The 13,448-nt window shown below is 48.2% G+C and overlaps 1 protein-coding gene across 1 annotated transcript in view; it reads right to left on the bottom strand.

Moving 5' to 3' along the window:
- LOC138265139 (serine/threonine-protein kinase 10-like) overlaps nucleotides 1-7,780 on the bottom strand; it is a 110,029-nt gene extending 102,249 nt beyond the window's left edge. Inside the window, exon 1 of the mRNA XM_069212682.1 lies at nucleotides 6,957-7,780. Coding sequence (XP_069068783.1) covers nucleotides 6,957-7,103 — 147 coding nt within the window. The 5' untranslated portion in view covers nucleotides 7,104-7,780. The remainder of the gene's footprint in view (nucleotides 1-6,956) is intronic.
- Nucleotides 7,781-13,448: the final 5,668 nt, after the last annotated feature.

The following is a 13,448-nucleotide window of genomic DNA, read 5'->3' as shown; positions in this document are numbered from 1 at the left end:
ACCTGTCTCCTGATTTAAGAATTTTCCACATTTTCCCAGTGTTGTATCGGATATCTCTGCATGGTTTAGCTGATCAAACAATTTTACCATGGAGACACAGCCTGATAGGAAGCTGCAATGTTCTTTCATCTTTGAATTTCTTAAATCAGGAGAAGGCTTGTTCGATGTCAGCAAGAGCGCTCTCCTTGCACTTGATTAAGGATGTGGTTTTGCTCATCCGCCTGTGTAAAACTGTGACTGCAGATGGCTGGCCAAAATCGCACTGAGAACGTATCTGTTAGAAACAAAGCTTAAAGCTTTTTCAATTGTCATAAATTCGTCATGCCCAAAAAAGGCTTTCTTGAATAATCTACAATAACAGGACTTCAGGGAACCCTTACAATTCTCGTATTGTTTAGTTCTCCAACTAACCTTTGAATCATTTTTGGACCTCCAAAGAGGTCAATTTCCATGCTTGGTCTTTTTATTTAGAAAGCAATATGTGTTTTTTCTTGACAGGGACCTGGGCTTGGTCTAAACCTCGCTCACAAGGCCAGAAGCATAACTGCACTCTGACACCACTGTGGTTTGAAACGAACTATCATCGTCTTAATGTTTTTCATCGCTGTCTGCTAGTTACTTTGGGCGATACAGCCAATCTTCCCACTTTGAGCTCTGAACTACCACAGCTCTAGAAATTAATACACTAGAGCAACAGGGACTTTTACAACAAAAAACAACCTACAGCACAGTGAAGAGTCTCTCATTCTCTGCAAACTCAGACACATCAACCAACAGAGGAGAAGCGGGGCTGTCAGTCCATACTCCAGCACACTCAAAATTGGGCAGTGGCTAAACACTCGCTAGAAAAACGCAGAAATACTAACAAACAGTAGTAAATAAAGCTTCTTGCTCTGCAACCTAATACACAAAAAACAGCACACCATGATACGTTGTATTTTAATGTAGTTCTTATAATAAGATTCGTACCTCGCTGTGAGGTGCTAAAGTGCATTTTTGGATGAGTAACATGCTACACTGTGGGCTAGTACATGGTTGGCAGAGTTGGTGTTGTGCATACATGACCAAAATATGCTTTTATTTTGTCCTGGGAAGGTGTGGGAGACAGAAACTCAAATGATAGTTTTATTTAGAAATTAAACATAGGCAGTTTCACAGCAGAAGTAGGGAAGCCATTGAAGGTGTGAGTCTGGCTTGAGTCAGGTGCCTGGCCTGGCTTGACCTAAGGTCCTCCGGAACTCTTGAGCCGAAAGCAAGCTGAGCCAACAAACCATAGCTCCTGTCACTGTTGCATCCTGTCTATATCCATTGCCACAATAAAAATGCAAAAGGCATCAGACATTTGCCAGACCCTCCTCTGCTGCACCCAGGAGGCTTGAAGAAAGATGTGATACTGCATGACAAGAATGCAGGGAAGGCTGAAAGGAAGTACTTTGATACCTGTGCAGGCAGGGCACACTGGCTGGAGGCATTCACATTGAATCGGGGATCAGAGGGCAAGGTGGATAACTGGCATGTGCGGCAAACTCCGATCCTCACATGCTCACTGGACTGGAAAGAGTACAAGCGGGAGGAGGTGGACTAGAGCTGGTTTAGGTCTGTGGTGGTGCAGGCTCTGACGGCAAATTGCAGATGCACTATTAGTAAGCGGACGCAAACAAGGGTGAGAACGGTGGGGAAGAGCTGTATGTGAGCATATTTGGGGTGGGCAGCTGGTATTTTATAGAGTCAACACATTTAACTCATGCATCCAGTTACTAGGTGCAAGGGGGTGATAACCCAGTTTGTAGGCGAGAGAGAAAAAATTAGAGCAAGGAAGGAGACAAAACTAGAGTAGGACAAAGGAGGGGGTTAGCAAGATAATGTGCGGTATTGGAAGTGGCTGCGAAAGGAAGTGAGAGTGGGTAGAAGAAAACAATGGCAAAGAGAGAGATGGTGACTTGAGAAAATGAGGGCGAGAAGAAAGAAAGAGGTGGATGCCAGAAAGAGACGTAGGTGAGAGTGAGTGAAAAAGAGAAGGAGAAAAAAAAACAGAGAAAGAAAGAGAGAAGTGCTGGAAAGAGGGAGAAAGAGAGAGAGGTGAGGAAGATAGCAAGATGTATGATGAGTGAAAATTAGAGAGTTTTCACATGATTTGTTTGCTGACTCGTATTTTGGCTTTGAGAGCCAAGCCAGACATCTGGATTGACTCTGACTTGGCCTTTCCCATAAATCCTACCTGGACTAAACAGCACCCGTCTAGCTATAGGGGCAGTAAGGATTATGGCGGTCATTCTGACCCTGGCGGTAAAAACCGCCAGGGCCGTGGTCCGCGGGAGCACCGCCAACAGTCTGGCGGTGCTCCTTTGGGCATTCTGACCACGGCGGTACAGCCGCGGCCAGAAACGGAAAGTCGGCGGTCTCCCGCCGGCTTTCCGCTGCCCAGGGGAATCCTCCATGGCGGCGCAGCTTGCTGCGCCGCCATGGGGATTCCGACCCCCATACCGCCATCCTGTTCCTGGCGGTTTCGGCCGCCAGGAACAGGATGGCAGTATGGGGTGTCGTGGGGCCCCTGGGGGCCCCTGCAGTGCCCATGCCAATGGCATGGGCACTGCAGGGGCCCCCGTAAGAGGGCCCCACTTGGAATTTCAGTGTCTGCTTAGCAGACACTGAAATTCGCGACGGGTGCTACTGCACCCGTCGCACCCCTTCCACTCCGCCGGCTCCATTCGGAGCCGGCTTCCTCGTGGAAGGGTGTTTCCCGCTGGGCTGGCGGGCGGCCTTTTGGCGGTCGCCCGCCAGCCCAGTGGGAAACCCAGAATGACTGCTGCGGTCTTTTGACCGCGGTACGGTCTTCTGGCGGTTCCCGCTTGGCGGGCGGCTCCCGCCACCCGCCAAGCTCAGAATCACCCCCTATATGCCTTACACCAAAATAAAGGGTCTAATCAGAGAAGTCCATTAATCCATATGGCAGCATGTGCAAGGCAGAGATGATGTCAAATGAGTAACGATGACAAATGAACAAGAACTGCAGTTGGTGACATTTAAAGTCAGAGATACTGCCTACACCTCATAAGTAAGAAAAGAAACAGAAGCACCATCAAGGTGGGCAACTTGGGCAGAACCTACACAGTATTTGAAGACCCAGATTTCACCTATTCCTGCTCACTAAGGAAGCCAATACTTTGAGTAGAGGTTCACATTCATCTCATGTTTCATAAGTATCTCTCATTCTACAAACTTCCATACAAGAAATAGGGCAGTGGTGAGATCAGCTCACACAGAGCAGCAAATCTGATCAAGCTTAGCTCTTAAAACATGTGCACAACAACAACACAATTGCAGGTCCATCGCTCTCCAGACTTCCGTGCCCAACAAACACTGCAAGACTATCACTCTACAAACTACCAATCCACAACAACCATATTTCTACAAGCTCACTTACAACAAGCACTACAATGATAAAACATTGTTCCTCAAGAACTCTCAATACACACACTAAATAAAAAACAGTACAACACCACATTACTTCCCTCCACCCAATAATTATATAACTCCATTCATTCCAGGTGCTGTATGTTGGGTTAGGAAAAACTGTATTGAATCCCAATTTGCACTCAAAGATCACAACTTGCTCGAAATGCAGCTTTCCTCCATTGACAATGTGGCTTTCTGGGTAAAGAATTGTTTGTTTATTATTATACATGTTTCACAGTTTGTGGTTGATTTTTAAATGTCTGTTATCGTTTTTCTCTTCTATGATTGTCTCTGTGCTTGACTGTGCGCCTCATGTAAAGAGACTGTGGCTGCTCTATGATGAAGACAGAATCCTCACTGACTCGAACGAAATCCACACTTTCTGTGACAAATGTTAAGATACATGCATGCAAAAGACTATCGATCATCTCAAGGAACACATGGAGGATCCTGAAGGCCAGTCCCGGTGCAACAATGTGAGGCTGGTGGGACTCCCTGAGTGTGCTGAGGGCCACAGGATGGAACGTGTTTTGGAAAACTGGCTCCGATCCACGGAGCTGGGAGGGGCAAAGCATCCAACCTGTTTACTTGTGAAAAGGCCCACAGGGTACCTGGAAGGCCACTGCATCCCGGGATACAGCCCTGACTGGTGTTCGATAGGCTGTTGAACTTCTGGAACTGAGACAACATCTTACTGGTGGCCAGCACACACAGCCCATGGGAACTCGGCTGTGGATATGTCAATATTTATCTGGATTACAACAATGTGGTGAAGCACCTCAGAGACATCTTTATCGCAATTAAACAACACCTGAGGACACTGAATCTCAAATACACACTAGGCAGAAAATTATCAACCCAGGAGGATCTTATTTTTTTTAAATGGCTGTGGAGGCCTGGGACTGGCTAGACGCATGGGGACACATGGAACCGGAGAGCCAAGAGAGACAGAAGCCAAGAGAATGGAAGAGGTAGCGGTCCAAGTGGAGGCCTTGTCAATGCTCAAACGCTGCCCCCTCGCGGAATCAGGCTGAGACGGAGTGGGACAGAGTTGTGTCAGAGATATAACAGCACCAGTCCCTGACTACTGACAATAGCTGGGCTGCAATGGCAAACTATACTGAAGACATGAGGAGTGTGTCAGGGACTCTCCCGAAGACCTGGAGAAGGTGCTCCTGGTGGTCACGCAAATGATGGCAGACATGTTTGGTTGAAAGGCCCAAAGTGAAGAGGGGAGCCATTATGGCACGGAGATTATGGACTGTTGCTATTACTGTTGGTGACTGCTCAATGAGGTCACGCCCCCTACTGCTTGTACTGTTGTAGCATTGTGATATTTCTTGGTGCAAGGTTTGAGAAGTTGCTAATAGAATGCATTCATTTACACAGCTGGGGCAACAACTTCCTTGGGCATTGGGGGGGTAGCTTTATACCTGCTGCTGGAGGGAGTGGGTTCATGTGGTGAAGGGGAGAAGCATACTGGTTCTCAATACAAACTGACTGGGGGGCACGTGACACATTCTAAATCTGAAACACTCAAGGAATGAACACACACACCCCCTACCAGATCCTCTCAGTGTTATCCCTGAGAATACTTTCCTGGAATGTGAATGGCCTGGGCAGTAAATTCAAGAAGGGAATTGTGTGGAAATACTTACTTAAGCAAGACCTGCGTATCATCCTTTTATAAGAAACATACCTTGTGGGCAACTGTTATAGCTTCCTGAACTGACATAGGTACAAAGTATAGGCTCATGCATGGTTTACCAGACTGTCCGGGGGTGGAAATCCTGGCCTGCAAGTCCCTCCCACTCCAGGTGGTCAATTCATGGGTGGATGACTTGGGATGTTGTGCGCTGAGTGTGGGCTATGGAATGGGGAGGATCTGGTGTTAACGTCATGGTACCTTCACCTTGGGCTACATTCGCTAGAGTTGGATCAGTTCAGGGGCCTGATTAGGGGGCAATTGGATGCCCTGCTCCTCACTGGAGGGGACCTTACCTTAAACACACATGAGGAGATGCACAGAGTAACTGCCTCTGGAAGAGACCCTGGGTGGACGTGTGGTTATCCCAGTTTTGGAGGCATTGGGACTGGCTGATCTGTGGCAGGAGGATCACCCTGGAATACACCAGTACTCCTATTTGGCCAATACAATGCACTCTATGTTCAGGTTTTATTATTTACTGGCACCATGTCACCAACTCAGTAGCTTTAAACACACTGCATTCTTATCACAGGGCATTTCAGGTCGTTCACCTATAGTTACACCACTGCTGACGGGTGTCCTGAGACCGAGGGGGAAATAGAGGATCAATCACTGTGAACGGATTGACAAGAATACTAGAAAGTTGATCACAGAGACCACAACCAATTGCTTTAGGGAAAACTGAGCCCCTGTGGACATGGTTCTCTGGGAAGTCTACATGACAGTTCTCGGGGACACTTGATCAAACACATGTCAGGATAGAAGAGGGAGAGAGATAGGAAAACTAGGGAGATGGAATCCAGTGAGAGAGGGACTATGAGGCAATCCCCTCATGGGACCTTACACACAGAATAGAGCGACTCAGAGAGGACCTGAAAACCCATGTCCAACAAGGGGCGAGGGCCAATTTTCGGGAGCGAGAGAGTGACTATACAAGATAGCTAATAGGGCAGGTAAACTTCCGGCCTGGCTGTCAAAGAGTGAGGAGGGTTGAAGTTAAGTACAGGCAGTTTGGGCGGGAACAGGCGATATAGTTGAAACCCTGGATGGGGTTTCCCAGGCCTTTGCCTCCTATTTGGAGGACCTCTACTGAGTCCGACCGACAGCAGAGGCAGGAGACCTGGAAAGATTACTTGCGGACATTCCTGTTCCACAATTGGGACGTGATGCCAGCCTAGGATTTGAAGCAGAGATTACAGAAACTGAAAGGTTGGAAGCACTGCCTCAAATGAAGGGGAGGAAAATCCATGGTCCTAACTGCTTACCCACTGAATTTTTCAAATGTGCCAGATCCCGCATCACTCGTCCACTACTACACTTCTTTTATCTTAAACACCACATTTTGACCGGCCATTTTATAGTGCCATTATTCCCCACTGTGCCATGTATGATTCAATTCTATGACTCTCTGGTTATACACACTGACATCTGAAGTGAGGGCATCAACCAATGGAGGTTTCGCACTGTAAAAAAGAAATTGACCCATCAATTAGGTTAAGAAATGTAATTTTCATTTAAGGGATGTGCGTGTGAGTTACTTCATAAGCAGCTATCTGAGAATGAAAGACCAACAGAATAGTCGCAAATAACATGTTGTCTCTTCCCTGAGCACCACATACGTATTCAAAGCTGTCTTAATATCTAGCGCTATGGCTGTGCTGCACCTCTGTGGCAACCATGTCGGGCTGTGCGGGAGGCCGCCTCTCACTGATTGTGTATGCAGCCGCTCTCTCGTTTTCCAGTGCAGGTCCCGGTTGAATGCTGTAGCTGGGCCCCCTCCCCCCTCACCTACCTTGTACACCTTCCCAAAGGCTCCGTCTCCCAGCTCTGCGACCACTGTCCATTGCTCCTCGGGGTTCACCCCGCGCGTGACGTTCTCGAAATGCTTAACCTTTCTCTTCTCGCCCCCGAACCCCAAAATTCGCAGTAGAAAGGCCATGATAGGGTCCGAGTAGGGGTGCGAGTCCTGCTCCTCAGACTCCCGCGCCCACAGCGGAGCTGGCACCGCCCAGAGATCAGACAGTGTCAAGCGAGAGTCTGGACCCCTGAGGAGCCAGGGCCACCCCCGGGGAGACACCAGGATTAAAATGGGAGCAGCTCTTGCTATTGCATACCGCGTTCGGATAGTTTAGTGGGTCGCTGTTCGTTGCAGAGATCTATGTGTATGTAACCTGTAGGGCACAGGCTCGACTTTCGACTACCCGGTCCAGCCTTCGATGTATTGAGGTCAAAATCGCTTTAAGTTCCTTGAACGGTTCTTTCTTGAAGCAGGTGCATAGCTGAGGAGGAGGACTGGAAGCTGGGGTCGGAGGCTGAGGTCGTGTGCATGTCTTTGAGGTTATGTTCGGTGTATCCACGGAGCAACCCTTCGAGGTCCCCGGTGCGGGCCTGCGGACTGTGAACGCCTAGGAGTTCGAACACTGCACGGCCACGATGGAGGCAACATGTCTCCGACGGCGGCATTGTTAGTCAAGAACGGAGGACCTTTCTAAAATCACCATGGTGCGCACCATCGCCATGAAAGAGGGACGGGCAGCAGTGGGCCTCTACGCGCATGCATTGGCGGTCTGTAGACATCCCACGCTTCCTGTGGTGGTCTTTCTCTTTCTCGCTGTCTCGCACAACTGTCACGTCAGGAAACAGGTAGGAGGAGGGGAAACAGACAGCCGCATACCCACCACCAGGCACTCAAATGTAAAGTCACGCATAAAGTGAAGTCAGTAATGCAAATGAGTGCACACGCATTTATGTACGCACAACTACTGGAAGTGAACAGGCCAGCAAACTCAGACAGAGGAGCCAAGGGCCTGCCTTGGCTCTAAGAGCAAGCAGCACGAGTCGAGTCATCAGGAGATCTGGGGGCTATTTTACACGCCCTTCTGCACTTAGTGATGGTCTGGTGGTGCACACTGCAGGGCAATTTTTACAAGGCAGGCCACCTAAAGCCACCCTGCGTGGCTTTTCATGGCCTTGTAGATATGGACTGAGGCAATGCAGCGCAAGTTGCGGTGCTGCTTCACCTTGTGACTGGGAGGCGTGCTACGGGTGTTAAGGTGGGTGTTCCCACGTAACACCCATGGCATTTGACACATTCCCAGATTTACGTAATTTCGTAAAGCTGGGAATGCGTCAAAAGACTATCCCCTGGAGAGGCATAAGGAGGTGCAATGAGGAGAAATACCTTTACTTTTCTTTGGTTTTTCCATTTTCTATATGTGTGAAGCACACATAGAGGAAAACACCTCTTGTGATTGTTTTGTGCATGAAACAGTCATTCCTGCAGTGCAGACACCCTTGCACCATGGTGCAAGAATGCCTGCGTTGGTGCGCGGCAGCCCATTGTGCACCAGTGCAAGGGAACACGACGGGAATGTGGCGTATCTCATAGATACAGTACATTACTGCCCATTTCTTTTGACGCAGGGCGGTGAAGTAGGAAGGCTTACGGACCTGCTCTACACCAAAAACTTGTAAATATGCCCCCTGGCATTTAAGTGAGAACGCAAACATCATTATGTAAAATATCACATAAACTCTTTCAAGTTAAACATATTTCTTTTGAATGCTTGTGCTTCCATTTAGTACATTAGGTTATATCACTACTTGGACATCTGTTTTCATGCATGTTGCTATGTTGGACCAACCAGCCTACATCAACCATTGACTGAGCTTCTACGTCCTAGCAAGATAATTACACTCAGCCTCGCTAAACCTTGCACACACACACCGCCGCATTAATCGGAGCTGCAGCAGAGACCGCTTCTTCTCCTACACAGTAGACTAGTCCTGGAACAGCCTGCCCCTCCACCTCCAAACAGCTCCCTACCTGGTAGACTTCAGAAGGAGACTCAAGACGTGGTTTTTCGATGGAGACACCCAGATACCCTTAGGGGTGATAGTGCTGTGCTTTACAAATGCTATGATTGATTGATTGATCTGTTAAAATGATTAGTTTTTTTTCAACATGAACTCAACCTGGTTCTGGACGTCACCACCATGGTTAAGCTAAAAGATGTCAGTTTGTCACATGTGATGTATATATGGCCAATGTTGTCCTTATTCTAGGTGCAGCATCATTATTGCCTAGTAAATCATACACACAGTGACGTTTTCATATAGTGCAGAACCTAAACTGAATTCTTTAAATTGCATTCAAATCTGACACTTAATCAAATGGGGCACAGTAAAGTAACTTGCCTGGGATTACTCAGTTTGTCTAAGGGTCTTATTACGACTTTAGGAGTTATTTATTGCACCTTAAATAACGATACCTTGGGTAAGCAGTGTCTTATTTATTGGCCTCGACGAGTTTGTAAGGAATACCATGCAGATTTTGGTGTTTAACGCACAAAAATCCTCATTGATATTGTAAATGCCATATGATTTTCCCACGTAACTGGATGGACGGAATGTGGAACCAATCAAACATTCACCTCCAGTCACAGATCTGGGTTTAATCCATCCATTATTTTGCTCACTATGCCACCCCAGTTTGAACCCAGCTGTAAAGAAATGGTTCCCTGTTGCAGTTACCCCCCACTTTTTGCCTGATACTGATGCTGACTTGACTAAGAAGTGTGCTGGGACCCTGCTAACCAGGCCCCAGCACCAGTGTTCTTTCACCTAAAATGTACCATTGTCTCCACAATTGGCACAGCCCTGGCACCCAGGTAAGTCCCTTGTAACTGGTACCCCTGGTACCAAGGGCCCTGATGCCAGGGAAGGTCTCTAAGGGCTGCAGCATGACTTATGCCACCCTAGGGACCCCTCACTCAGCACAGACAAACTGCTTGCCAGCTTGTGTGTGCTGGTGGGGAGAAAATGACTAAGTCGACATGGCACTCCCCTCAGGGTGCCATGCCAACCTCACACTGCCTGTGGCATAGGTAAGTCACCCCTCTAGCAGGCCTTACAGCCCTAAGGCAGGGTGCACTGTACCACAGGTGAGGGCATATGTGCATGAGCACTATGCCCCTACAGTGTCTAAGCAAAACCTTAGACATTGTAAGTGCAGGGTAGCCATAAGAGTATATGGTCTGGGAGTCTGTCAGAAACGAACTCCACAGCTCCATAATGGCTACACTGAATACTGGGAAGTTTAGTATCAAACTTCTCAGAATAATAAACCCACACTGATGCCAGTGTTGGATTTATAAAAAAATGCACACAGAGGGCATCTTAGAGATGCCCCCTGTATTTTACCCAATTGTTCAGTGCAGGACTGACTGGTCTCTGCCAGCCTGCTGCTGAGAGACGAGTTTCTGACCCCATGCTGTGAGAGCCTTTGTGCTCTCTGAGGACAGAAACAAAGCCTGCTCTGGGTGGAGGTGCTTCACACCTCCCCCCTGCAGGGACTGTAACACCTAGCAGTGAGCTTCAAAGGCTCAAGCTTCGTGTTACAATGCCCCAGGCACTCCAGCTAGTGGAGATGCCCGTCCCCTGGACCCAGCCCCCACTTTTGGCGGCAAGTCCAGGAGAGATAATGAGAAAAACAAGGAGGAGTCACTGGCCAGTCAGGACAGCCCCTAAGGTGTCCTGAGCTGAGGTGACTCTGACTTTTAGAAATCCTCCATCTTGTAGAAGGAGGATTCCCCCAATAGGAATAGGGATGTGCCCCCCTCCCCTCAGGGAGGAGGCACAAAGAAGGTGTACCCACCCTCAAGGACAGTAGCCATTGGCTACTGCCCTCCCAGACCTAAACACACCCCTAAATTCAGTATTTAGGGGCTCCCCAGAACCTAGGAACTCAGATTCCTGCAACCTAAAGAAGAAGAGGACTGCTGAGCTGAAAAACCCTGCAGAGAAGACGGAGACACCAACTGCTTTGGCCCCAGCCCTACCGCCTGTCTCCCCCTTCGGAAGAAAACTGCTCCAGTGACGCTTTCCCCAGGACCAGCGACCTCTGAATCCTCAGAGGACTGCCCTGCTCTAAAAGGACCAAGAAACTCCCGAGAACAGCGGCCCTGTTCAACAAAGACTGCAACTTTATTTCCAGAGGAGCAACTTTAAAGACCCCTGCAATTCCCGCCAGAAGCGTGAGACTTGCAACACTGCACCCGGCGACCCCGACTCGACTGGTGAAGAAACAACACTACAGGGAGGACCCCCAGGCGACTCCAAGACTGTGAGTAACCAAAGTTGTCCCCCCTGAGCCCCCACAGCGACGCCTGCAGAGGGAATCCCGAGGCTCCCCCTGACCGCGACTGTCTGATTCCCAGATCCCGACGCCTGGAAAAGACCCTGTACCCGCAGCCCCCAGGACCTGAAGGATCGGAACTCCAGTGCAAGAGTGACCCGCAGGAGGCCCTCTCCCTTGCCCAGGTGGTGGCTACCCAGAGGAGCCCCCCCCTTGCCTGCCTGCACCGCTGAAGAGACCCCTTGGTCTCCCATTGATTCCTATTACAAACCCGACGCTTGTTTACACACTGCACCCGGCCGCCCCCGCGCTGCTGAGGGTGTACTTTCTGTGTGGACTTGTGTCCCCTCCGGTGCCCTACAAAACCCCCCTGGTCTGCCCTCCGAAGACGCAGGTACTTACCTGCTGGCAGACTGGAACCGGGGCACCCCCTTCTCCATTGAAGCCTATGCGTTTTGGGCACCACTTTGAACTCTGCACCTGACCGGCCCTGAGCTGCTGGTGTGGTGACTTTGGGGTTGCTCTGAACCCCCAACGGTGGGCTACCTTGGACCCCAATTTGAACCCCGTAGGTGGTTTACTTACCTGCAAAAACTAACATTAACTTACATCCCCCAGGAACTGTGAAAATTGCACTGTGTCCACTTTTAAAATAGCTATATGTGTTTTATGTAAAAAGTATATAAGCTATTGTGATTATTCAAAGTTCCTAAAGTACTTACCTGCAATACCTTTCATGCAAAGTATTACATGTAGAATTTGAACCTGTGGTTCTTAAAATAAACTAAGAAAATATATTTTTCTATACAGAAACCTATTGGCCTGGAATTGTCTCTGAGTGTGTGTTCCTCATTTATTGCCTGTGTGTATGTACAACACATGCTTAACACTACTCCTTTGATAAGCCTACTGCTCGACCACGCTACCACAAAATAGAGCATTAGTATTATCTCTTTTTGCCACTATCTTACCTCTAAGGGGAACCCTTGGACTCTGTGCATACTATTCATTACTTTGAAATAGTGCATACAGAGCCAACTTCCTACATTGGTGGATCAGCGGTGGGGTACAAGACTTTGCATTTGCTGGACTACTCAGCCAATACCTGATCACACGACAAATTCCAAAAATTGTCATTAGAAATTGATTTTTGCAATTTTAACTATTTTTCTAAATTCTTAAAAGTCCTGCTAGGGCCTTGTGTTAGTCCCTGTTTAGCATTTCTTTTAGAGTTTAAAAGTTTTGTGAAAGTTTGAATTAAGTTCTAGAGATAGTTTTAGATTCTTAAAAAGTATTCCAACTTTTAGAAACATAATGCCTGGTGCAGATGTGAATGTGGAGGAACTCGACCTCACACCTTACCTCCATCTTAAGATGAGGGAGCTAAGGTCACTTTGCAAAATAAAGAAAATCACAATTGGCTCAAGACCCTCCAAACAACAGCTCCAGGAGCTTTTGGCAGAGTTTGAAAAAGCCAACCCCTCTGAGGATGACAACCCAGAGGATGATGTTAGTGACATGGAGGAGAATTCCCCCCTTCCAGTCCTAACTAGGGAACCCAGGGACCCTCAATCCCTGATTCCAACTGTGATAGTCAGAGATGCTGCTTCCCTCACAGGAGGGGCCAGCACCTCTGAAATCACTGAGGATAGCCTCAGTGAAGAGGACCTCCTGTTAGCCAGGATGGCCAAAAGATTGGCTTTGGAAAGACAGATCCTAGCCATAGAAAGGGAAAGACAAGAGATGGGCCTAGGTCCCATCAATGGTGGCAGCAACATAAATAGGGTCAGAGATTCTCCTGACATGTTGAAAATCCCTAAAGGGATTGTAACTAAATATGAAGATGGTGATGACATCACCAAATGGTTCACAGCTTTTGAGAGGGCTTGTGTAACCAGAAAAGTAAGCAGATCTCACTGGGGTGCTCTCCTTTGGGAAATGTTCACTGGAAAGTGTGGGGATAGACTCCTCACACTCTCTGGAAAAGATGCAGAATCATATGACCTCATGAAGGCTACCCTGATTGAGGGCTTTGGATTCTCCACTGAGGAGTACAGGATTAGGTTCAGGGGGGCTCAAAAATCCTCAAGCCAGACCTGGGTTGATTTTGTAGACTACTCAGTGAAAACACTGGATGGTTGGGTAACT

The sequence above is a fragment of the Pleurodeles waltl genome, chromosome 11, assembly GCF_031143425.1.
Source record: "Pleurodeles waltl isolate 20211129_DDA chromosome 11, aPleWal1.hap1.20221129, whole genome shotgun sequence".
Taxonomy (NCBI): domain Eukaryota; kingdom Metazoa; phylum Chordata; class Amphibia; order Caudata; family Salamandridae; genus Pleurodeles; species Pleurodeles waltl.
Note: the sequence above shows the minus strand (reverse complement) of the source record. Positions and strands in the feature narration are given on the sequence as shown.